This window comes from Eumetopias jubatus, unplaced genomic scaffold (assembly GCF_037043125.1).
Source record: "Eumetopias jubatus isolate StellerSeaLion01/CBP00866 unplaced genomic scaffold, mEumJub1_p1.0 scaffold_1, whole genome shotgun sequence".
Lineage (NCBI taxonomy): Eukaryota > Metazoa > Chordata > Mammalia > Carnivora > Otariidae > Eumetopias > Eumetopias jubatus.
In genome coordinates, this window is record NW_028274807.1 from 164,237,331 (window position 1) to 164,259,800 (window position 22,470).

At 49.2% G+C, this 22,470-nt stretch overlaps 1 protein-coding gene across 1 annotated transcript; it reads left to right on the forward strand.

Moving 5' to 3' along the window:
• Positions 1 to 759: 759 nt before the first annotated feature.
• Positions 760 to 22,203, forward strand: EFCAB12 (EF-hand calcium binding domain 12). The gene is made up of 10 exons (XM_028101586.2): positions 760 to 811; positions 5,926 to 6,374; positions 6,810 to 6,824; positions 8,843 to 9,022; positions 10,778 to 10,934; positions 14,390 to 14,583; positions 15,949 to 16,162; positions 19,180 to 19,339; positions 20,806 to 20,862; positions 21,945 to 22,203. The coding sequence occupies exons 1-10, from the start codon at positions 760 to 762 to the stop codon at positions 22,201 to 22,203; spliced, it is 1,737 nt and encodes a 578-aa protein (XP_027957387.2).
• Positions 22,204 to 22,470: the final 267 nt, after the last annotated feature.

A 22,470-nucleotide genomic window follows, 5' to 3' on the forward strand; every position in this document is an offset into this window, starting at 1 on the left:
GTTTCGATCCCAGGACCCCGGGATCATGACCTGAGCGCAAGGCAGACGCTTAACGACTGAGCCACCCAGGCGCACCAGTACTTAACTTTTTTATGACATTCCATTGTGTGGACAGAGCACATTTTGTTTATACATTTATCAGTTGATGGGCATTTCAAGTGTATATTATTAATATTCCTGTTATCAGGTTTTGTATTTCTAAGCCATGGCACCCTGTCATTAGGGGGCAAAGCATACTGCTTCTATCTGGCCAAGGCTCTCTTGGGTTTCTACCACCCCTCTGGAGGAGGCAGGGCCTGTTCCTTGGATGAAAAGGAAAGACATGGAGGCCGGCTCAAGATCCTACAGCTTTCAGGATAACCAGGGATTTATTACACCAGGTTCAGCGGTCACTGGGCCATACTAAGAAATCCTGTCTTTCACCAAGCCAGGAATTCTGCATGGCTGCGATTGCTTCTCAGGACCCGCAAAGAGAGAAGCACCGGGGCTTTGGGGAGTGGGAGGGTCCGCCCCCGCAACCCTCCTCCTTCCGCGGACATCGGAGCGTGGCAGCGTTCAGCCAATCAGCGCGGGGCGTCTGTAGTCCAGGCAACAGTAGCGTCTAAGCTTGCGACTTCAGGGTCTCTTGCAAAATTTGGAATTACTGTTTTTTGGTGCCTGCACGCAAGCGCGCGCGCGCACGCACGCACACACACACACACACACACACACACACGCATTCACACACACTCTTCAGCGCCCGCCCCCGACGCTGTGACCATGGACGACGATTCCCAGGAAACGAATGAGTCTCTGTTCCTGTCGCGGCTCGGTAAGCTCCAGAGAAGCAGCGCCTGCAGATGCGTGCAAGTGGGGTGAGGGCAAGGACGGGGGCAAATATCTCATTGTGCCGTACCCCCTCTAGAGGAGGAGTTACCAAGGAGTCGGGGGCAGGTCATGCACATTTCTCAGATTTCCATGCCCAGGCTGGAGGTGTGGGCCAAGTTGCCTTGGTCTGAAATCAGAGGTCCAATCTTTGAGCTCGGGAAAGACATCCACAGCCCTCTGGCTCATCCTCTGCCCCACTTATCTGCTGGATATTAATATATTGGGTACTGGAGAAGCATGGAGAAAGCTATCAGTCCTCAAACCTTCCACAATAGCCTGCTGCCGCAAAGCCCTGCAACTTCAGAGGTGAAGGACAGGCAGATAAAGGGATAATTACAGAATAAAGGGTGGATGCCAGGCCTGGGGATGACACCCAGGAATAAAAGTTCTGCTAAGTGTAGAGGATGGAGAGGAACAGTTCCAAGGTTCTGAAAGAGATCTTTACACTGGGGTCTAAATTCAAGATACAAGGAGTTCTCCGTGCCAAAATGGGGAGGAAAGGCATTCCAGGCCAAGAGAACCACATGCAAAGAGCCTCAGACATATGGTGTCTTCAGGAAATTGCTGGTGATTTGAGTGTTACTGGGGATGAGAGGTGAGAGAGGTCAGACGGGACAAGATCATGAAAGAACTTGTGAGTTAGGGGATGGAGAAGCCACTGGGAATGACAGTATTGTATTGGGAGCATCAGCAAATGCAGAGGGAATTGGTAGACTCAGAATACTGGAAGCACAGACTGATGATATCGGGGGCTGTCCAAAATATCCAGACCAAAGATACTGAGAGGTGAGGGAGAGTGGTCAGACTAGAGGGGACTAGAGGGACCCGGGGCTGCGTGAATAGGAAACATGAAAAGAACAATCCAAGATGATGCTTAGGTTGGTAGCTAGGGTGACCTAGAGATGGAGGTGGCTTTCACAGAGATCGGGAACCTAACAGGAGGAACAGATTCAGTGGAGACAGGACATGGAGATCAGTGCAGTCTTCATTGGTTGAGTCTGAGATACTTGTAGGCCATCCAAGTGGAGATGCTTTAGGAGCAAGGGTATAGAAAGTTGCAGCTAATTTCAAGTCATAAATATTGGTGTGGGTGTCCTCAGCATAGAGAAGGTCACAGAAACATGAGAGTAGAGGAGATTGTTTGAAAGAAAGAAGAAAGCCCAGGTATAAACCTGGAAGGCACCAATTTTAAGGGGTGGGCAGGAAAAGAGAAGCCAAACAGCAAGTGGCTTGAGAGGTAGGATGGAACTTAGGGAGAGATTGAATCAGAGCCAAGACAAGACAATTTCAAGAGAGTTGAATTGTCTCCAGATACCTGAAGGGCTGTCCCACTAAAGGGGGAACAAATGCGTTTTCTGGGACATCAATGGGGAGGACTAGAATCAACGGGTAGAAATTCCAGGGAAACGAAATCTGGGTCAATATAAGAAAGTCTTTTCTAGCAATCAGAATTAGGCATCCACAAGGCGAAGTAGAGAACTCCCTGTCGCCAGAGGTGTATACAAGCGGAGGTATAATCTGCCAGGGTCATTGCAGAAAGAGTTCCCTGACCTGGGAAGGCAATGGGACTAGTTAGCCTCTTGAAAGCTGTCCTCACAATCTCTTGGGGACATTTTCACACAGTCTCTACCCACAACTATGTGGTGACCTCTTTTATTGTAAGAGCCCACATCACTTTCCTACCAATGGACACAGGACTCCAAAGATCACTAGAATGGAGGCTCTGTGGTGTGGTGGGCATGTGACCTTTGATAGGGAGGTCAGGGTGACTTCAGGGGGGTGCACTTGAGCTGAGAACCATATGGTGAAAAGGACTCAGCCAGGGGAGATCTTGGGGAATCCCGTGCTCTCCAGAGGGTGCAGCAAATGCCAAAACCAAGTTGGGGCAGAGCTAGGAGAGTTGGACAAAGAGAAAGCAGGCCTGCACGGCTGGAGCAAAGTGAGCAAGGGGGAGAGAAGTGGAGCAGGACCCAGGTGAGGGCAGTGGTGTAGGCCATTGCAGGAGGGGGTTGCTTATTCTAGGGGCACTGGGAAGCCATTTCAGTGAAGCCATTGAAGGGTGTCAGAGGGGAGTGACTTGTGACTCTTCTGGCTAAGGGAAGCTCATGGATTTGGGGTCTAGTGAGGATACGAGTGACAGTGGCAAGGCCAGGGAGGAGCATATCTTGAGTGTGTGCCCATGGTCGACGTGGTAAAGTTTAAACCTCTTAATCTGGCATTCAAGACGATTCCAACTTCATTTCCCATTAAATTCCCCCTTCACACACAATGTGCTTCCAACTTGTGGAACTATAGTAACCCTAAAATCTCCAAACCCCACCCCTAAACTTTCCCCATGCTGACCCCTCCACCCCTGAAATCTGAATCCTTCTTGAAGGCACATGCCAATGCCTCCTCCTTCATGATGACCTCCCAGGTTCCTCCATCAGCATTTCTCCCCCAACTGAGAGCATCTTGTTACCGCTCTGGTTACCCCACCTTGTTCCATGCCAGCGCCCTGTGGTTGGGCGTCCAGCCTCATTTGGATTTGCACCTGGCCATGCCAAGTACTGGATGATTCTCAGCAAATACGGGTCTGATGAATGGCTACATTCTCAGCTATACCCAGCATCTTGTCCTCATAGAAATGATAAATGGGTTGTTAAGATGTGCTCACTTCTGTCCACATTAATGTATACTCATTATTTTCTGACCATGAAAGAAACACATGGGCATTGTAAGGAGACTTAACAAATGTCCTGAATGTTCACTTTGTGCCAGGCTGGGCACCCGGGATACATGGGAACTAGAACACAGTCCTTAACATTGGAAAACCCACAGGCTGTTGGGAGAGAAAGACTCAGAAAGCATCTTCATCCAGAAAGATATGGTAAATGCTTTGATGGGGATGGGCATGGGTGCTATGGGAACCCAGAGAGGGCATGAGGGTGGTGGGGGGTGTGGTGGGAAGGCTTCAGGAGATAGTGATGCCTAACCTAAGTCTCGATGAGCATTCCAGAGAGAGGAAATAGCATGTGGCCAGGGCAAGGGGACCAAGGAACTGTAGTCAGCTCAGTTTTGGGGTACAAATACAGGGTGAGCCCAGAAGGAACAAGAGAAGGAGCCCATTAGAGAGGCTGGCAGAGGTGGGTAGGCCGGTGGGGCCAGGTTAAGGAGATTGAATTTTATTTTGGAGGCAATGAAAGGGTTTTAAAGCAAGGGAGTTTGGGTTTTAGAAGGAAAATGTGGTGACTATATTTTTAATAATAATGTTATATCCCTTCTGAATTTTAGGACGTATTTGTTATTCATTTGATCTATCCCAGCTCTGCTACTAATCAACTGTGTGACCTTGGCCCTCTCGGGGCCTTAGTGCCCTTGTCTGTAAAATGGTATAGCCTTAGAGCTGACCTATTAGGTCTGTCCATTTGACATCCACTCATTCACCAAATAATTACTGAGCTCCCTCCATATGTTGGCATGTGGAGGGGCTGGGGCTCCAGCAGGGAACAAGAGAGATGAGGTCCCAGTCCACAGTCTATTGAAAAAATAAACATCAACCAAGTAATTACACCAGGAATTTCAAACACAAATGTCTGCTTGAAGCATGCACTTAATAAATGAACTGATGTGTATTTGAGACAATAGAGAATGGTGGGGACTATGGCAAACTGGAGAGGGCATGCCCCAGCCTAAAGTAACTCAAGCTGAAAAATTTTAAGGAACATGTCAAACAAAACAGGACCCCAAGCTTCATTCAGCATGAGGGCCACCTAATTTACATACCTGTGATAAGTGGTCCAAAGGAAAATATAGGTTATATTAGGCAGAGATAACATGAGGATATAACAGAGCTTGGGAGCTGGAGAGGTAACATGTGGTCTGCGGATGAGGACTGAGGGGGAGAGGGATGGGGGATGGAGCATTTCTGGCAGATGGAACACGTGGAAAACCCTTAGGCAGGGTGGAGCTTGGACCATTCAGGGATCACTGAGAGAAGCTCAAGTCATCTGGGATACAGTAAGGAATGATAGGCAAGAGATGAGGTGGGAAATGTTGACAGAGGAGGGTCATGGGACTTTAAAAGTCTTGGAAGGGTTTCAAAATAGGTGAAGGGTCAGTACATTAAAAAAAAAAACAAAAAACTGCCCTTACTAGGATAAAGCACCTCTAAAATGGACTGATTCCAACCATCTCCACCACTTAGTAAAGTAGGTACCCTCTTTCTCTCCATTTTACACCTGAAGAATCGAGACAGAGATGCTAAGTCATTTGCCCAGGATCATGCAGCCATGAAGCAAGAGAGCCAGCACAGGGCTGGAGCATTCTGGCTCCAAAGCCTCTGCTCGGATGATCAGACCAAATCAGAATGGCATTTTTATTTTTATTTTTTTAGAAGATTTTATTTATTTTTTTGAGAGGGAGCGCATGCACGCGCAGGGTGAGGGGCAGAGGGAGAGGGAGAAGCAGGCTCCCCGTTGAGCACAGAGCCTGACGCGGAACCCAGCTCAGATCATTACCTGAGCTGGAGTTAGGCACTTAACTGACAGAGCCACCCAGGCGCCCCCAGAATGGCATTTTTGAAAGATCATTCTGGAGGCGCCTGGGTGGCGCAGTTGGTTAAGTGTCCAACTCTTGGTTTCGGCTCAGGTCATGATCCTGTCAGGGTTGTGAGATTGAGCCCCATGAGGGGATCCTCACTGGGTGTGGAGCCTGCTTAAGATTCTCTCTCTCCCTCTCCTTCTGCCTACCCCTCCACCCCGCCCCCGCCGCTCGTTCTCTCTCTCTCTCAAATAAATAAATCTTTTTTTAAAAAAGATCATACCAATTGCCAATAAAGAGTACTGGGGTGGGGATGGGGTGGGAAGGAGTAAGATTAAATAAGAAGAAGCATATAAAGCTCTTAGCATAGTGCCTGCCACCAGGAGCGCACAATCATTATTATAGCAAAGCAATGATAAAGCCAGGCCTGAAACACAGATGCCCTATCACCCAGCCTGCTGCTGTAGCATTTTTCTTTCCTGAGGACTCTATTAGTCCTCTTCCTGAAAGAAACTCACCTAACACTTTTCCCACAAGGACTCTGCCAGTCTAAGACCTCGGGTGATGATGAAAATGCCAGCAAGGACCCCATCTTCGATCCTGAACCGGTTACTGCCCACTGCTTCAAGCCGTTCAAGCAGAAGGATTTCCACCTGCCTCAGAGCCGCCGGCGGATCATCATCTTGCCCCAAAACGAGGATCCAATACCCATCAATCTCACGGCCCAAGCCCAGACTCCCCCACGGCCAATCTCCAGCTTTAAAGCCCTGGGAGCCGGGGACATCCCAGGGCAGCTGGAGGATGCGAGGACCTGGCTCAGCCAGAGGCTGAAACTTCGGCAGAACCTGGAGTCATTTGGCGACACAGAGAAGTGGCTGCAGAACAAGCCTTGCCTCACCCCTTCAGAGGCCAAGGTCTTACACATGATCCAGGAGGAGCATGAGGCCCAGTTGCTGGCCTGTCTGACTCCTACCAGAGCCACCAAGGTGAGCCGCCCCATTTGCTGATGAAGGCACCAAAGGTGTTAGGGGCATACTGTCATCTCACTTCATTTCCTCGGGTTAGGCAGGATAGGGGTCATTCCCCCCATTTCAAAGAGGCGCAAAGAGAAGTCCCCAAAGGGAGGTGTATTAGTTCTTTATTGCTGTGTAACAAATGCCCCCAAACATTTAAAGCCGCAAAAGTTTATTATCCCACTGTTTTTGAGAGTCAGGAATCTGGAGGAGCTTCGTGGCTGGCTCTGGCTCAGTCTTTCATTTCAAGTGACTGGCACATGCCACAGACATATCTGAAGGTTTGACTGAGGCAGAGAGATCTGTGTCCAAGCTAGCTCGCTCATGTGGCTGTTGGCAGGGGGACCTCAGCTCCTGGCCACAGCAACCACTCCATAGGGCTGCTTGAATGTCCTCACCACCTTGCAGCCAGCATCTCCCAGAGTGAGTGGTCCAAGGGACTAGACAAGGAGGAGGCCTGCAATGCCTCTTATGACCTCATCTCAGGAGATAGTAGTTTCAGGAGAATTACATGATCACTTTGACTGTATGCTATTTGTCAGAAGCTAGTCATTAAGTGCTGTCCATGCTCGAGGGGAGGGGAATCAGGCTCCGTCTCAGGAGGGAGACTGTGACTCTATCTTAAAACCACCCAAGGGGCGCCTGGGTGGCTCAGTCATTAAGCGTCTGCCTTTGGCTCAGGTCATGATCCCAGGGTCCTGGGATCGAGCCCCGCATCAGGCTCCCTGCTCCGCGGGAAGCCTGCTTCTCCCTCTCCCACTCCCTCTGCTTGTGTTCCCTCTCTCACCGTGTCTCTCTCTGTCAAATAAATAAATAAAATCTTAAAAAAAAAAAACCCACCCAAGGAGGGATAATTCCTGGCATTCCATCTATGGGGCATTTTAAAATACTCATTGTTCATTCATTTGTTCATGGACACATGTTTGTTAAGGGCCGATACGTGCCAGGGAGGTGCTCCTAGTGCTACTGTGGGGATCACAGTTGTGAGGTTGGAAGAAAAAGGAGGAACTCCCTTTTTTAAATACAGAAATAGAAGCTTAATGAGGCCAATCGGTTGTCCAGACCTATAGAGGTAGTTAATGGAAGTCAGTATCAGAGCCCTCATCCCCCAGTGCTTGCTCTCTGTGACATTTCCTTGTAATGCAAACACTTGAAATTTCTCCCAGGTCAGGTGAAGTTGGGGTAGGAGGTCAGATAAACTAGGGTTTAAACCTAGCTCTGCTACTTCCTAGCTCTATGATCCCCAATCTATTAAATGGGGAAAACCATTGTACCTACTTCCGAGGGTTGCTGTGACAAATGGATGAATTTATATAAGGTGCCTTGGACAGTGCTGGCCATAGAATGAGCACTCAATATTTTGTCTGCCATTTTGATTACTACTGCAGTCTCACTGATGTCAGAGTCAGTCCTTGGTGTAATCAGAGTCCAAATCCAAATTTCATAGGTCTAACACACCCTTCCTAACAGCAGCACAGTGTCTATGAATAAGCACTAGACTTGGGTTTGAAACCCAGCTCTACTGCTCAAGGGTTGTGTGTCCCTGGACAAGTCACTTCACTTCTCTGAACCTGTTTTCTCAGTTGTAAAAAGGGAAAGTCATACCTAATACCTAATTTACAACATCATTTATTCATTCAGCAAACAATGACTGCCTATCTGCCTAGGGCTGGGGGTCTTTTTCAGTAGGGGGACGGGAGGTAAGGGTATGTAGCTTAAATAATTGCTTTCGAGATGTTCAGATGTTAATGGGGGAGGCAGACACATCAGTTTGATGACTACAGTTTGCTACAGGCCATTAATAGAGGGGGGGTCCCAAACACAGAGGAGCTATAGACTAGGGAACAGAAAGGCCCTTTGTAAACTGTCAGGTGCTGCACCAAGGTAAGGGGGTATTATTCTGGTAAATATATATATATATATATATATATATATATATATATATTTATTTATTTATTTATTTATTATAAAATATATAACCTGAAATTAAAGGAAGATGCGAGGATTAATTAAAGGAAGAGAGGATTTGGAGAAGTAGAGAGAGAAGGAAAGGTATTCTGGGCAGGAGGCCCAGTGGGAGCAAAGGCTGGGAGGTAGGAGGATTAGAGAGCTCCGTCTAGCTCCAGGCAGGGGCATGTGTTTTGGGGCACTGAGAGCTCAGTGGGATCATAATCCTGACTTGTCTGACAGGAGACATGTGGGTAAGAATGAAATGTCAGTTCTCCTAATGTCCAACCCTCTTGTTTCTGATGGGAAAGCGGAGGCCCAAAGATGCGATACGCAGTTGCCCTGAATCCAGTGCTCCTTGCATTCCACCTTGCTGTCTGTTTAGAGCCGCTCGGCCCCTCTCTCTCCCTGTTCTAACTCTGGGAATCACGTGCGAGCAGCCTGTCTCCCCTGAATTCTCCCCCTCTGCCCCACTCTCTTGCCTCTTGCAGAAGAGCCCCCGGCCTTCCCGCCGACCTGTGCCCCAGCTCCGACTGCCCAAGCCCTCTGCCTTGGCCACCTTGTACTCCTACCTGCGCAGCCGCAAGATCAAGATCCTGGAGATATTCAGCAAGGTGGACCGGAGTGAGAACCAGAGGATCTCTAGGGAGGAGTTCATTGTGGCACTGAAGGCGGTAAGTGCCTCCTGTGCTCCCTCCGGGTTGGCCTGGGTGGGGAAGATGTCCGTGCACCCTGCCCGCACTGCTGCCTCCACCCAGGTCCTGGACCAACTGAAAAGTAGACACAGGGGACTCAAACTATCAGTCTTGTTACTTATAAAGCCAGCTTGGAAAATGTGGCATAACTTGTGGCCACATCAGACCCCTAAAACCACCCCTGCATGGATCTGACCTTGAAAGCCCCTCTCTGAGTGGAAAGCCTGTAGAACGGACCCCATAACCAGTCAGCTGCATGAGGAATCACCGTCTTGCCCATTGGACCCCAGAACTGTGCACAGAGATGGCTGGGCCTTCAGTCTTGCCTCTAGAACCTTCTAGACCTTCTCCAGCTGTCACTTGCACATGATCATATGGAGGTCTGTTAAAATGCAGCTTCTGACTCAGTACCTCTGTGCAGGGCCCAAGATGCTGCATTCTAACAAGCTCCCAGTGATGTCTATGGTACTGGCCCACAGGCCACACTTTCAAGGGCTAGCCAAGATTTTAAGTTAATTATAAATAAATAAAATTTTTAAATCCACTTCCTCACTCACACCAGCCACGTTTTGAATGCTCAGTAGCCACATGTGGTGACCAGTTCCTCTATTGGACCGCACAGATATAGAACATTCCATCATTGCAGAAAGTTCCATTGGTCTAGTAGGGGTCTACTATCACCCAGAAGTCAAATTCAGCTTGCCTCTGTTTTTGTAAATAAAGTTTTATTGGAACATAGCTACACTCATGTGTATGTGTTGTCATGGCCATTTTCACGCTATGTTGGCAGAGTTGAGTAGTTATGACAGAGACCATATGGTTCATGGAGCCTAAAATATTTACTATCTGGCCCTTTATAGAAAAAGTTTGCTGACCTCTGGTCTGCATGAATTAAGCTTTTATATACTTTGAATACAAGCTACCTTTACAAAACACTTTAGGGAGCTGACTGCTACATCTTTTATGGTTTTAAATCATCATCAGTTTTTACACTATTGTTTCATGACATGTACTCATCTAAACAAACTTTCAAAACATGAAAAAAAAGATAAAGTGTTTTTAATCATCATAATCAAAAAAGATAAAATATTACATCCTTTAGTCCCAGGAAAGTTCTGACCCTCTTTAAGGAAAGCTCAGTGAACTATGACTGCAGTCTAAAGAAGCTGAGGAACAAAATTATATTTCCTTTAAAACTTTTCTTCTTGAATATATGGTTTTGATGGCAAGCATTATACTCCTACAAAGTTGCTCACTGTCCCCCAAAGAGTAACGTGATTTGTATTTCTGATCCTATTTTACTTCAGTTAAGGGAGGCTTATGTATTTCTCATGGACAAGTATGGTAGACGCAAAATCCTTTTTCCAGTCCAACCTGGGAAAACTGGCATTGAGATTGGTATGGAGTAGGGTGGTGGTCCAGAAGGAAGAAGTAGCAGACTCTGCAAAGATGGTGGCTTATCTGGATTGGGTTTTGAAGGAGAGATAGAAGTTCTTCAGATAGGTGGAAATGCCTGAATAAAGGCAGAGGGTGAGAAAGTGCAGAGTGTGCTCAGGGTCTGGGAAGGGGCTCTGAGCTCCTGCAGCAGAGGCCTTGGGCATGAGCTGAGAGTGGTAATGGATGAAACCAGAAACTATACAGGAGAGGTGGGGCCAGGCTGCTATGGCTTTGGCCATACAGGCAGGATGTTTGGATGGAGTCCACCCACCTTTGTGGCTTCTCTCCTCTCCTCAGATTGGAGTCCCTCTGAAAAACCAGGAGGTGGAGGATGTTGTGATCTATCTCAGTTCTCTGGGAAAGTGCAACAGCATCACCACGGATATCCTGGTCAACAACTACAAGCAGTGGTCTTTGGCTCAGCAGAGAAGCACCCTGTCAACTGCAAGGGAGTGTACGTATCCACCCCCACCCCCATGTCTCCATTTCCCCATCCTGGAAGCAAGCATGAGGGAGGCAGCCTTGGCTTACTTCTTGAGTGTGTTCTCCAACTTTGGCTTACCATAGGTGGCCAAGCCTTTGGAATTCCCAGGCCCAGCAATCAACGAAAGAGTAGATATTCTCTAGAGTGCCCACCTACCATGTCTATTCGAAGATGAATGAGGCCCAGCCCTTGTCCTTTTTAAAGATTTTATTTATTTATTTGAGAGAGAGGAGAGAGAGAGCCTGTGTGTGAGCACAAGTAGGGGGGAGGGGCAGAGGGAGCCGGGACAGGGACAAGCAGACTCTCCGCTGAGCAGGGAGACTGACATGGGCCTTGACCGCAGGACCCTGAGATCATGACCTGAGCTGAAGACACACACTTAACCAACTGAGCCACCCAGGTGCCCCTGCCCAGCCCTTGTCCTTAAGGGAGGATTTTCAAAAGGTGGTTTCAGCCCACTAAAGCTTACCTGATAGACTGAAATCTGACCCAAACAGAAAGCCCTTCCTTTTGTAGTGGGCCCAAGGCCTTTTTACTATTAATCTATATTTTACTGATAAAAAGTTAACTAAAGGGGCGCCTGAGTGGCTCGGTTGTTAAGCGTCTGCCTTCGGCTCTGGTCATGATCCCAGGGTCCTGGGATCGAGCCCCACATTGGGCTCTCTGCTCAGTGGGAAGTCTGCTTCTCCCTCTCCCACTCCCCCTGCTTGTGTTCCCTCTCTGGCTGTGTCTCTCTCTGTCAAATAAATTAAATTAAATTAAATTAAATTAAATTAAATAAGTTAACTAAAATAAAAAAACCTATAAAACAAAAAAAACCCCACTAAAATTCAGAAACCAGAATTAGCGCATGTTTAGAGTTTACTGGAAAGTCTACTTTGATATTCCACTATCAGAGATATTAGCACGGTTGCTGTGAACAGTTGTATGAGTTGTGCACAGCTCAAGTTCCATTTGCCAGGCCATGTGCTTGTGGAACCACATCTATCCAGATATAGCACAGAGGCAAATCAGAAATGGACGAGCCATGGTGCTGGCTATGAATTTACTCTACAACACAAGGGTACATCATGGTTCTTTATAGCTTAGTGCCATTGTTGTAAAAAAAAATTAAAATTGAACAACTACAGATAAAATTAAAGCCCTCTTTAAACCTCCACCCACCATTCCAGAGCCCTCCCCAAATGTAACCAAATATAACATATAATAACAAGTATACAATATAACATATCCCCAGGGCGCCTGGGTGGCTCAATCGTTAAGCGTCTGCCTTCGGCTCAGGTCATGATCCCAGGGTCCTGGGATCGAGCCCCACATCGGGCTCCTTGCTCGGCGGGAAGCCTGCTTCTCCCTCTCCCACTCCCCCTGCTTGTGTTCCTTCTCTCACTGTGTCTCTCTCTGTCAAAAAAATAAATAAAATCTTTAAAATATATATATATAACATATCCCCAAATATAACCTTTCTTTTTCTAAATAAAATAAATCTTGCTTTGCCCCCACCCATCAGGCTGGGAGGAGTTTCATTTCAGACATGTTGGTGTGGAGTGTTCCTTACCCTCTCTGAAGTCATGTGAGAGCCCTGGGGGCGGGGTATAGTGGAGGGGTTTCCTTACCTACGTGAAGATTTGAGCCAGGGCCTCTGGAGTCCAGGTCCCACTGAGCCGGGCACTGAGTGTCCTCACTAGTTGGCTCTTTTGGAGGCAGCGGGCAGCTCCCATAGAGAGACTGTTGCACAGGCCTCCAGAGCTTCACCCACAGTGCAGCACAGATTTCTGACCTCTCGTCTCAACAAGCCCCTGGGCAGAGGCCCTGTCAGCCCCAGGCAGGGTCTCCGCCCTTCTCAGAGTCCCAGCGAACCTGAGCACCCCCCAAGTCACCTCCTGCACACGTCACCACCCCCAGTCATAATCTCCATCACCCTCCGTGTCCAGCATATGCTCAGGGCTGCCTCAAGTTGGGCATGCTTTCCCATCCATGCTCTTTGTGCCTTTTCGTTATAAATCACCAAAACTCACCATTATTCGTGTAGTTGGCTGTGAGCCATCTAGTGAATACCACAGTGCGCGCAATGCATGTTTGCAGCAAAGGTATTTAGGGCCTATTATTTCCCAAAAAATAGACTTGAAGACAAGCGCGGGTATTAGCATCTCAGTATCATCACAGAACCCTTCCCCCTGGACAGCGTCAGTGGGCAGGGTAAGTGGGCTCGGGTTCATTTGTTTGCCTATAGGGGCAGCAGCGTCAAGAGTCTGGGTGCCCAGCTCAAAGAGAGAAGGCAGTAGCATTTGGGGGCACCCACTGTGGCCTGGGTCACTTTACCCACAGCAGTAGCTCAGATTATCCTTCAAGTCCCTGCAGGTCAGACCTACATTTCATGCTCGACAAGGAGGAAGCTGAAGCTCAGAGAGGTTGAGCCACCCGTCTCCAGTCTGAAAACTAGAAGGTGGCTGGGCCATGATTTCATTTCAGCCCGGGACAGTGGAGGCCTGAACCGGGGCAGGGGCCATCATTCATCCAGATCTTTGTTGAGCACCTACTATGTGCCAGGCACACTTCTAAAACCAAGAACTAGGAACACAGGAGTGAAGAAGCCAGTGAGCTTCCACGTAGAGGGTTAACCCAGATGATGTCTAGTCATGATTAATGCCTTGAAGACAACAAGACAGAGTGAGGGAGTGGTGGTCAGGGGAGGCTTCTCTGCAAAGCAGCCCTAGGAGCTGACACTGATGAGGAGCCAGTCTGGCGGAGGGCCTCTTGGCAGATGGAGCTACAAAGGCAAAGGCCCGGACTCGGGAAAGTTTTCAGGGGACAGAAAGCAGTTAGGGTGGCTAGGGGGAGTGATGGAGGGGTGAGCAGTAGGAGATGGATCAGGTAGATGTTCAGTTGAAGCCAGATGCTGCAGAGCCTTGCAGACCCGGAAGAGGATTCTGGGTTTTAGTCTGACTACTGTGGGAAGCCAGCAGGGGAATGAAGTGATTATATTTTTTAAGGGTCCTATTTGGGGCGCCTGGGTGGCTCAGTCAGTTAAGCGGCTGCCTTTGGCTCAGGTCGTGATCCCAGAGTCCCGGGATCGAGCCCCACCTTGCTTCTACATCTGCTCCTCACCTTGTTCACTCTCTCACACTTTCTCAAATAAATAGATAAATCTTTAAAAAAAAAAAAAAAAGGTCCTGTTTGCTGTTTGGTGGAAACAGAATACTAGAAGATGAGAGGGGCAATAGGAAGGCTGGGGCCGTGGTGCAGGTGAGGGAGGAGGCGGCCTTGCATGAGGGAGGCCATAGTGGAGGAAGAGAGAAGGGGTACCTTCGAGGTCCATCTCATGATGGACCAGAGCAGAGGGGTGGGCAGCACCTGCTTGGTCACATCAGTTAACTGCTCGATGAATTCCCTAGCTGGGCCTCCTCTCAGTCTCGCGGTCCTTTCAGATTACAGATCCGCCAAGCACAGAGGCTCCCCACAGAGTGCATCCAAGAAGCAGATGGATTTGGCCCCACAGCCTCGAAAGATGGACCTGCTGACCGTGCCCGTGGTCGACACCCAGATGGAGGCGCGGCCCATGACTCTGGAGGAGATGGAGGATGTTGGCAAGCGGTACCGCGAGAGGAAGCGGCAGCACAAGGTATCTGGGCCAAGGGGAAGGGCATGGGGCTGGGCGCCTGGACAGGTTTGGGTTTAAGTTCACTGCACCCTCGGGCTGGGGCACTCCTGGGAGCAGGCTTCTTCATCTGATAATGAGAACAATACCTACCTCACGAAGTTTCTCTGAAGATGAAATGAGATCATGTTTCCGAGAGTATGGAGTTCCCCCCTCCCATTCTTTACCTGTGACTTTGCACCCTGAGACCAGGGCAGAGAGCTGCATCTTCATCACAGCTGGAATCCAAGTGCCCGGCACAGGGCCTGCCACCCAGTGGGCACTCCAGAAACACATGACCAGTGAAGGAAGAATGAATGGCATGAATGAATTCACCCAACAAATATTTATCGAGAGACGGCAATGTGCCAGGCGCTCTTTTAGCAGAAAACAAAACAGCCCCTGCCTTCAGGGAGGCAGACAATATTAGCATTATACTATATATAAATGTATATTTTATTATATATAATAAATATAATATAAAGATATAATACTATATATTAACTTAATTATATATTAAATATAATATAATAAATATATAAATATATATTCTATTTATTATATACATAGGCATTGTAAGTGCTATATCAAAAACTAAGATCTGATTCACTTACATGACAAGAAAACCCCAACATCTTTGAGCAGGGATCAGCAAACTTCGTAAAGAGTCAGGCAACAACTATTTTAGACTTCTGGGGCTCCATCTTTTCTGTGGCAACTACCACCCAAAAGCAGCCACAGACTGTAAACAAATGAGTGCCTCTGTGTTCCAAGAAAATTGTCTTTATAAAACTAGGTGCTCGGCCAGATGTGGGTTGTGGGCTGTACTTTGTTGATTCTGGTGTTAGATGCTGCGAAAAAGATAGATTTTTTTTTATTTCCTTGCAAATAAATAAATAAGAAGGCCCAAAGTGGCTCCGCATTCCGCAGGCCTCTCCTGCTCTGCTCGGCCGTCCTTGACACGTGGCTTCTACCTCAAAGGCACAGATGTCTGCACCTACTCTAAATCCTGGTGCAGCCAAACCCGTGGATGCCATGTTTCACTAGGACATCTACATTGTACCCTACTGCACATATGATACAATGACGTGCAGCTTCACGCACGGGCTGTGCACACAGCACTGCATGCCTTAACCGGAGCCATTCAAGCGCTCTTCGGGGGTAATCTTGACCATGTGTGATTTTTCTCCCAAGTCACTGACTTCAGAGCCTGAACTTTGGTCCTGCCCTGCATTCTTTGCCATTTCCCCCCATGGGGGAGAGGGAGGTGAGGCTCCACATCTGCCTTCTGGCCAGGAAGAAAAAAACAAGGTGGAGGGAAGTGTGTGCCAACCTCTGTTCTCTTTGCAGCTCAAGATCCCCTCCATCCAGTACATGGAGCGGTGCCGCCTGGTGCGCAGTGGGAACAAGCACTTTGATGAGCACTGCCTCCCGTCCACCATCCACGGGGAGATGAGGGAGCTCGTCAACATGTCCCGCAGGGACACTTTTCTGGTCTACCTGCAGTGCTATAAGCTCTGTGAGTACTACGGCCTTCCGCTGACGGAGGATGTCCTCATGAAAGGTAAGGGCTTTGGAGGCTGGCCCATGGGAGCTTGCCAAGAGGGCCCAGAACCTGGGCGAGGGTGGCGTCCACCTGAGGTTTCTCCCTCCCCAGCTGACATGCACCCAGCTAGACTGCTGTGGCCTGTGGTGGGGACATTGAAGGAGGGGGTGGAGGGGAGAACAGCCCAGTGTGTTTTGCTGTGAGATGGGATTTCTAGAATCCTGGCGGTACCCAGGCTCCACAGACCTAGAGGTCTGGTCTCCCCCAGCTGAGCTGCTAAGCATTCTAGAACAGGAGTTCAGGGTGAGGGAGCCCTGAAGTTGAGCAGAAAGGAACAGTGCCAGTTTCAAAGAGGGAGATCTGATAGAAGTGATAACTGCTATGCTGTACTGAGCTTTTCCAAAACCACTTCCCTAGGTCAGGTCTGCTTCTTGGTTCTTCTGCAACACGGAGGTAGGACTGTACCAGGGGCCAAGTTCTGCTGAGGCCCTTCTCTCTCTGCTCAGACCCCAGCACTGGGCCCTGAGATTTCCACACTGGTCTCACCCTCTGTTTGAGGGAAAATTGTGTTTCCATATATCCAAGCAGGATCTGAACCCTCCCCATCTCTGGGTAGAGCATGTGCTTCTAAGAGATGGGGTTGGGGGAGGGCCCCATAAGCCCCCGATGACCACACAGCAATGCTCGTGCCCCAGATTTGTGAATTTATAAATTTAATGGGCGGGTCCCACTTTGTGCTTTAAAAGAGCAAGCTGCACTTGAAGGCAGAGGTTTCCCAAGTGGCCAGGAAGGAACCATGGCCAAACTGGGAAGTGTGGCTTTCAGAGAAAGGGGCACACAGACGGTGGTGTGACTTCCCTGAGACTAAGTTAACCGTCACAACTGACTATCTCCATCTTTTTCCCAAGAGAGACGGAAGCAAATGCACAATGCATAGGGCCCTAGGTCTTGTATTAATGTGCTCAGGCTGCCACAATAAAAATACCACAGACCAGGTGGTTTGAACAACAGAAATTTGTCTTCTCACACTTCTGGAGGCCAAGATCAAGGTGCCGACAGGTCTGGTTTCTCCTGAGGCCCCTCTCCTGGGCTCACAGGATGGCCACATTCTTGCTGCCTTTTCACAGGGTTTCCCCTCTGCACACTCAGGCCCCGGTGCCTCTCTTGTGTCCAAATTTCCTCTTACAAGGACACCAGTCAGATCAGATTTGAGCCCACCCTCATGTTAGCCTAATCACCTCTTAAAAGAGCCTCTCTCCAAATACAAATTCTGAGGTTTCAGGGGCTCAGGGCTTTACTATATGAATCTGGCCTTGCGGGCGGGGGGCGGGGGGACAATTCCAGCCCATAACAGGTCTGTACAACAGCGTGGCCCAAAGCCTCCAGAAACACAGGCAAACCAACCTAAGTGGTCATTGTCTCCTGGGCATGCGGCATCCCCTCACTTGGGCGGCCACTTGCTGCCCACCTGGTTTGGGAGGGCAGAGGCAAGAAATCCTGCAGCTCTGGACACAGACCTTTTGCCACATCATCCTTCCTTCCTCCTTCCTCTGAGAGCCTCATCTTCCCTGATTATGAGACTGGTCTTGGCTAGTGGTGAAGCTACAGCGAACTATCTTCTGAACGCAGGCAGGCTTACCACGCATGCACCACGTATGCACCCGGGGCTGCCCTGTGGGCCAGGCCTTTCCTCTGGATGTGCCTCCTTTGTCCCCTCGCAACACCGAGCCGTTACTGATTCCCTCCACTGCTAGCTTTTGCTAGCTCCTGGGCCTGTCAACCTTACCAGCCGGAAGGATCTCACACTCACGGGCATACGGAAGCATCCGTGGGTGGCCTTCCTTTTGCTTCTGATTGTTCTAGATGGGAAAAAACTCTAGTCCCTCTCTGACCACTATCCTGGCCACTATCTCTTGGGCGTCTCTGTGACAGAGACCTGCTCCTGCTGTGAGGAAAGAAACTCAAACACTGGGACTTCTGTGTCTGTGTTCTAGACTAGAGCTTGATGGGCTCCGATTCCAGGCCTCAAGCTCAAGGGCTAGAGTTTTAAAACTTTGAGGCATTTTCCCTCTCCCCAGTGAATACAGCTTTATTGTTTTTCTCCCCCCAATTTTATAGATAATACTTGCTCACTTAAGCTTTTTTTGAAAACAGAAAGATAAGAATTTCCCCAGCTTGAGTCAACACCATTAATATTTCAGTGATTGTCCCTTCACAGACCTCTCTTTCTTTTCCATTTATACAAAATTATTTATGTAAATTATTTTAGATTTTATATATATATATATCTTTAAATGTAGTTTTATAAAATCCTGTGTACCTTTTTCAAATGTTGATGTTGCATATGTCCCTTCCCTCTCCCCGCAGATAACCAGCATTAATAACCTGGAGTGTAAACTTCCATTACTTTTTTCTAGAATATGAGTTAGTCACGTGTTACCATCTCGGGACAAGCACTGCTCAATGTCTGCAGGAAGACAGAGCCCATTGTTTTTTGTGCTCTGACTTCTTAGAGCAGTCTCCCGAGGATATCTATGAGACTAATTCTAGGGGAGGAGAAAACTGTCATCGACTAGGTCTAAGTTAACCTAGTGAAGTCTTGGGTGAATCTCCCCTCCTCCTGTGGGTTCCTGAACCAGCATGACCTCTGCAGAGTGGGCATGGGGCTGCACGCTCCATCCTAACTGCACCCAGGCCTTGGGGCCATGGCTGACCTGGTTATAAACAAGCTCCCCCATCTGTAGTCCAGACAGCGACCAGCCCCACTTCCTGACACCGCACTATGGTTTTATGCCACGTCACCATTGGGGAAAGGTGGGGGGAGATTCTAAGGGAGCCTCTACACTTCTTTCGCAACTTGCTGTGAATCTACAATCATTTAAACATAAAACATTTAGAATGTATATAAGAAAAAATCTTTTCAAACAAAAATGTTGAGTAAAAAAAAAAAAAAAAAAAAGCCCTCCTCTGCCCCAAAGGCTCAGCGCAGAGAGGGGTCCTGGGCTGACAGGTCACATTTCTCTTGCTGCTTGCAGCCCTGCTGTACCCGGGGGACAAGATCATTTTCCAGAAGGACCAGGTGCGCCCGATCCGACAACCGGGAGGCTACTACTCAGACTTGAAGATCTTCAGTCCCAATCTGACCCTGCTCAAGCTCCAGGGCTTCAGCGAGGCTCTGGCTAAGAAGGCTGACAAGCTGAGTGTCACACACCGCCCCCCCAGCCCCGTGTCCCCTGCCATTTGCCTTCTGTTCTGTGCCGCTCCTTCAGCGCTGGGGGTGGGATGCTGGCCTACTTGAGGTGTCATGGTGTGCCAGAGCCTGTGTCCAAGCATGTCCAGCATGTCCAACCCCACTGGTCACCAGAGGTTGGCCAATGTCCGGTGTGACCCCTGGCACTTGTCTGAGGGTGGCAGCCTCCTTGCCCCCCCCCAATACAGCTACTCTCCGACCACATCCTACGTGATCTCAAGCTCTCTAGGAAAGATGAAAAAGAGGGCCTTCTTCGAGAAATAGGGAAGCCCCTTCACAAATCATGGGCCAGCTGTCAGGGGCCCTACAGAAGACAGGGGTGGCAGTCCCTTCTTTGTCCTGTCTTCTCTGGCAAGAAGTGGGCTTGCAGCCCTTAGGAGAAGGAAAAAACTCTGCACTGGGGCCTGTCACTGAGCCTCAGACCAACCTGAGTCCTCTCTAAAGAAATGTCCTTCTTTGGAAGGAGGTGACCCCTGGGCAGGTGAAGAGCCAGCATCTATTGGTGACTGCAGACTGGGGAACGAGCAGCATCCCCGAGGAGGGATGGGACTAACGTGGGATGAGGAGGGGCCAGCTGACGACAATGGGGAGGGGACAAGGAACTGCCCACATTCTAGATCTCTGCTAGCTGCCCACGGGGGCCGTGTGGCCAGAACGGATAGGATGCAGCAGAGCGAAGTGGAAATCAGACAAGCTGCCGGTTAAGTGGACAAGATGCTTCATTGTTTGAGCCTCAGCTTTTCATCTGTTAAATGAGCATACCAGCTCCTGGGTGGCTGACTTCCATTTCTGCACCATGAACCTAGGGAGTGGGTGGGAACCTGTCCAGGCTTAGGTAGGCCACAGCCATAAAGGATAAAGAGAGGGCCCCACGGGCAGGTATGGATATTTGTTTTATCTTGCTACTTGAATTGTGTTGACAAAGATTCTGAGGCCCAATGCAGGTCTTCTGGGAAAGAGTGGTGTCTGTGGTCGATTAGTGATGTCTGCCAGGCCCAAGATTTAGGGAGTTAGTTTTCACCACGCTTGTTCCAAAAGCTGGATTCAGCCTTGGCAGAGGAAGTGGGAGTCAGGGGCTCCCAAACAATTCAGATTATTGAGCATCTCTCAGCTACCCCGGGAGGTGTCTGTTCTGGGTAATAAGAAACAAGAGGCTCTGCAGAGGGAAGTGACCTGCCCAGAGTCACCCCGCCAGCCAGGCTGTGAGCCCAGGCCTGGCTGACCAAGCCTACTGTGTGTCCCACTGGAGCATGGAGAGACAGAGTCAGGGTCCCACCTCAAGTAGAAGAAACTCTCCTCTTGGAGCTCTGGTTTGGACTCACAGACAGGCCCACCCCCATGTACTATCTGAGGCCCCATTAACTTGGATTTCCCCTCTCCTGACAAGAGACCTTCCTCTCTTATCCACTAGGAAAACTTCGAAGAAAATCAAGAAAATACACTTTAAGGAGTTTGAGGAATTCACCAGGTCTGTAGCAATCATCCAACTCTGGAAGGGGGTGGGTGGGAGGGAGGACTTTGGAGGAGGTGCCTGAGACTCTGCATGTTGCATGGTGCACAGTATCTAGGGCTCAATGCCCAGGAACTGAGAAGCAGTAAAACTCTTAGAGTGCCAGGCAGACACTGCCGTGGTGTGTTCCGTGTTTTAACTCATTTAAATCCTCTTAGCAACCCTATAAAGTGACTCTTAGCATACCCATTTTACAGAAGAGGAAACTGAGGTACAGAAAAATCAATGATCTTACTCAAAGTCACCCATCTATTAAGTGGTGGAGCAGGGATTTGAACCCAGCAATGCTGACTCCAGAGGCTATACCCTGACCCTCACATGAAAATGGTGTACACTTAAGAATATGGGTTTTAGGGGTGCCTGGGTGGCTCAGTCGTTAAGCGTCTGCCTTTGGCTCAGGTCATGATCCCAGGGTCCTGGGATCGAGGCCCACATCGGGCTCCCTGATTGGTGGGGAGCCTGCTTCTCCCTCTCCCACTCCCCCTGCTTGTGTTCCCTCTCTCACTGTGTCTCTCTCTGTCAAATAAATAAATAAAATCTTTAAAAAAAAAAGAATTTGGGTTTTATTTTTATTTTTTTTAAAGATTTTATTTATTTGAGAGAGAGAGAGAATGAGAGACAGAGAGCACAAGAGGGAAGAGGGTCAGAGGGAGAAGCAGGCTCCCCGCTGAGCAGGGAGCCCGATATGGGACTCGATCCCGGGACTCCAGGATCATGACCTGAGCCGAAGGCAGTCGCTTAACCAAATGAGCCACCCAGGTGCCCAAGAATTTGGGTTTTAGAGGCAGTAGATTGGGCGTCAAGCCCGCGCTCTGCCACTTGCTCACTGCGTGGCTTTGGGGAAATGACTTATCCTCCCTAGGCCTTCAGGTCCTCATTGGTAAGGTAGACAGGATAAGAGAACCTACCGACTGCATGGAGCTAAAGGACTTAGCTCAATGCTATCCCTCCACTCTGATCACAGTTGGTCTGCTCTGCTGAGCAGGAGCCCCGGCCCTGGCTAGTCTGCCATGACACACTTCTGTCTTCCTCTTTTCCAGGAAGCTGAAAGTGAAGAGCCCCACAGGTCCACAACGAACTCACCCCAATTTCTTCTGGCCGGGTCACCTCCTGGACAAGCTACAGCTCTACCTGCCCACTGTGGCCGTGGACCGGAGCCTGGCGCTCTTCAGTTGCGTCCAACCCCAGCCCCATGCCTACTCAGCCACCTACCACCCCAAACACTGGTGGCCCATTGGGAACATGAACTACATGACCTGTGCCTATTACGATGCTCCCAAGGTCTACTACATCAACTAGAGTGGCCCAGGTATTGTGGGATCCAGCCATCCTCGGGCTGTGGCCAGTGCCTTTCGCAGCCCAGAGCCACAGTCACGGGGGAAGTGTCGAGAGCCAGATAAAAGAAATCCTTTCAGTGGAATGGCGTGGAGCCACCTCTCGCTAGAGCAAAAGTATCCAGGGTCTCAGAGGGCAGATGTACCCAGGAAAGAGATGCAGTTTCTGAGTATTTCCCTGTCTTGACCTCTGCCCTTTTGAAATAAACCGGGTTGGAGTTTTTTTCATGTC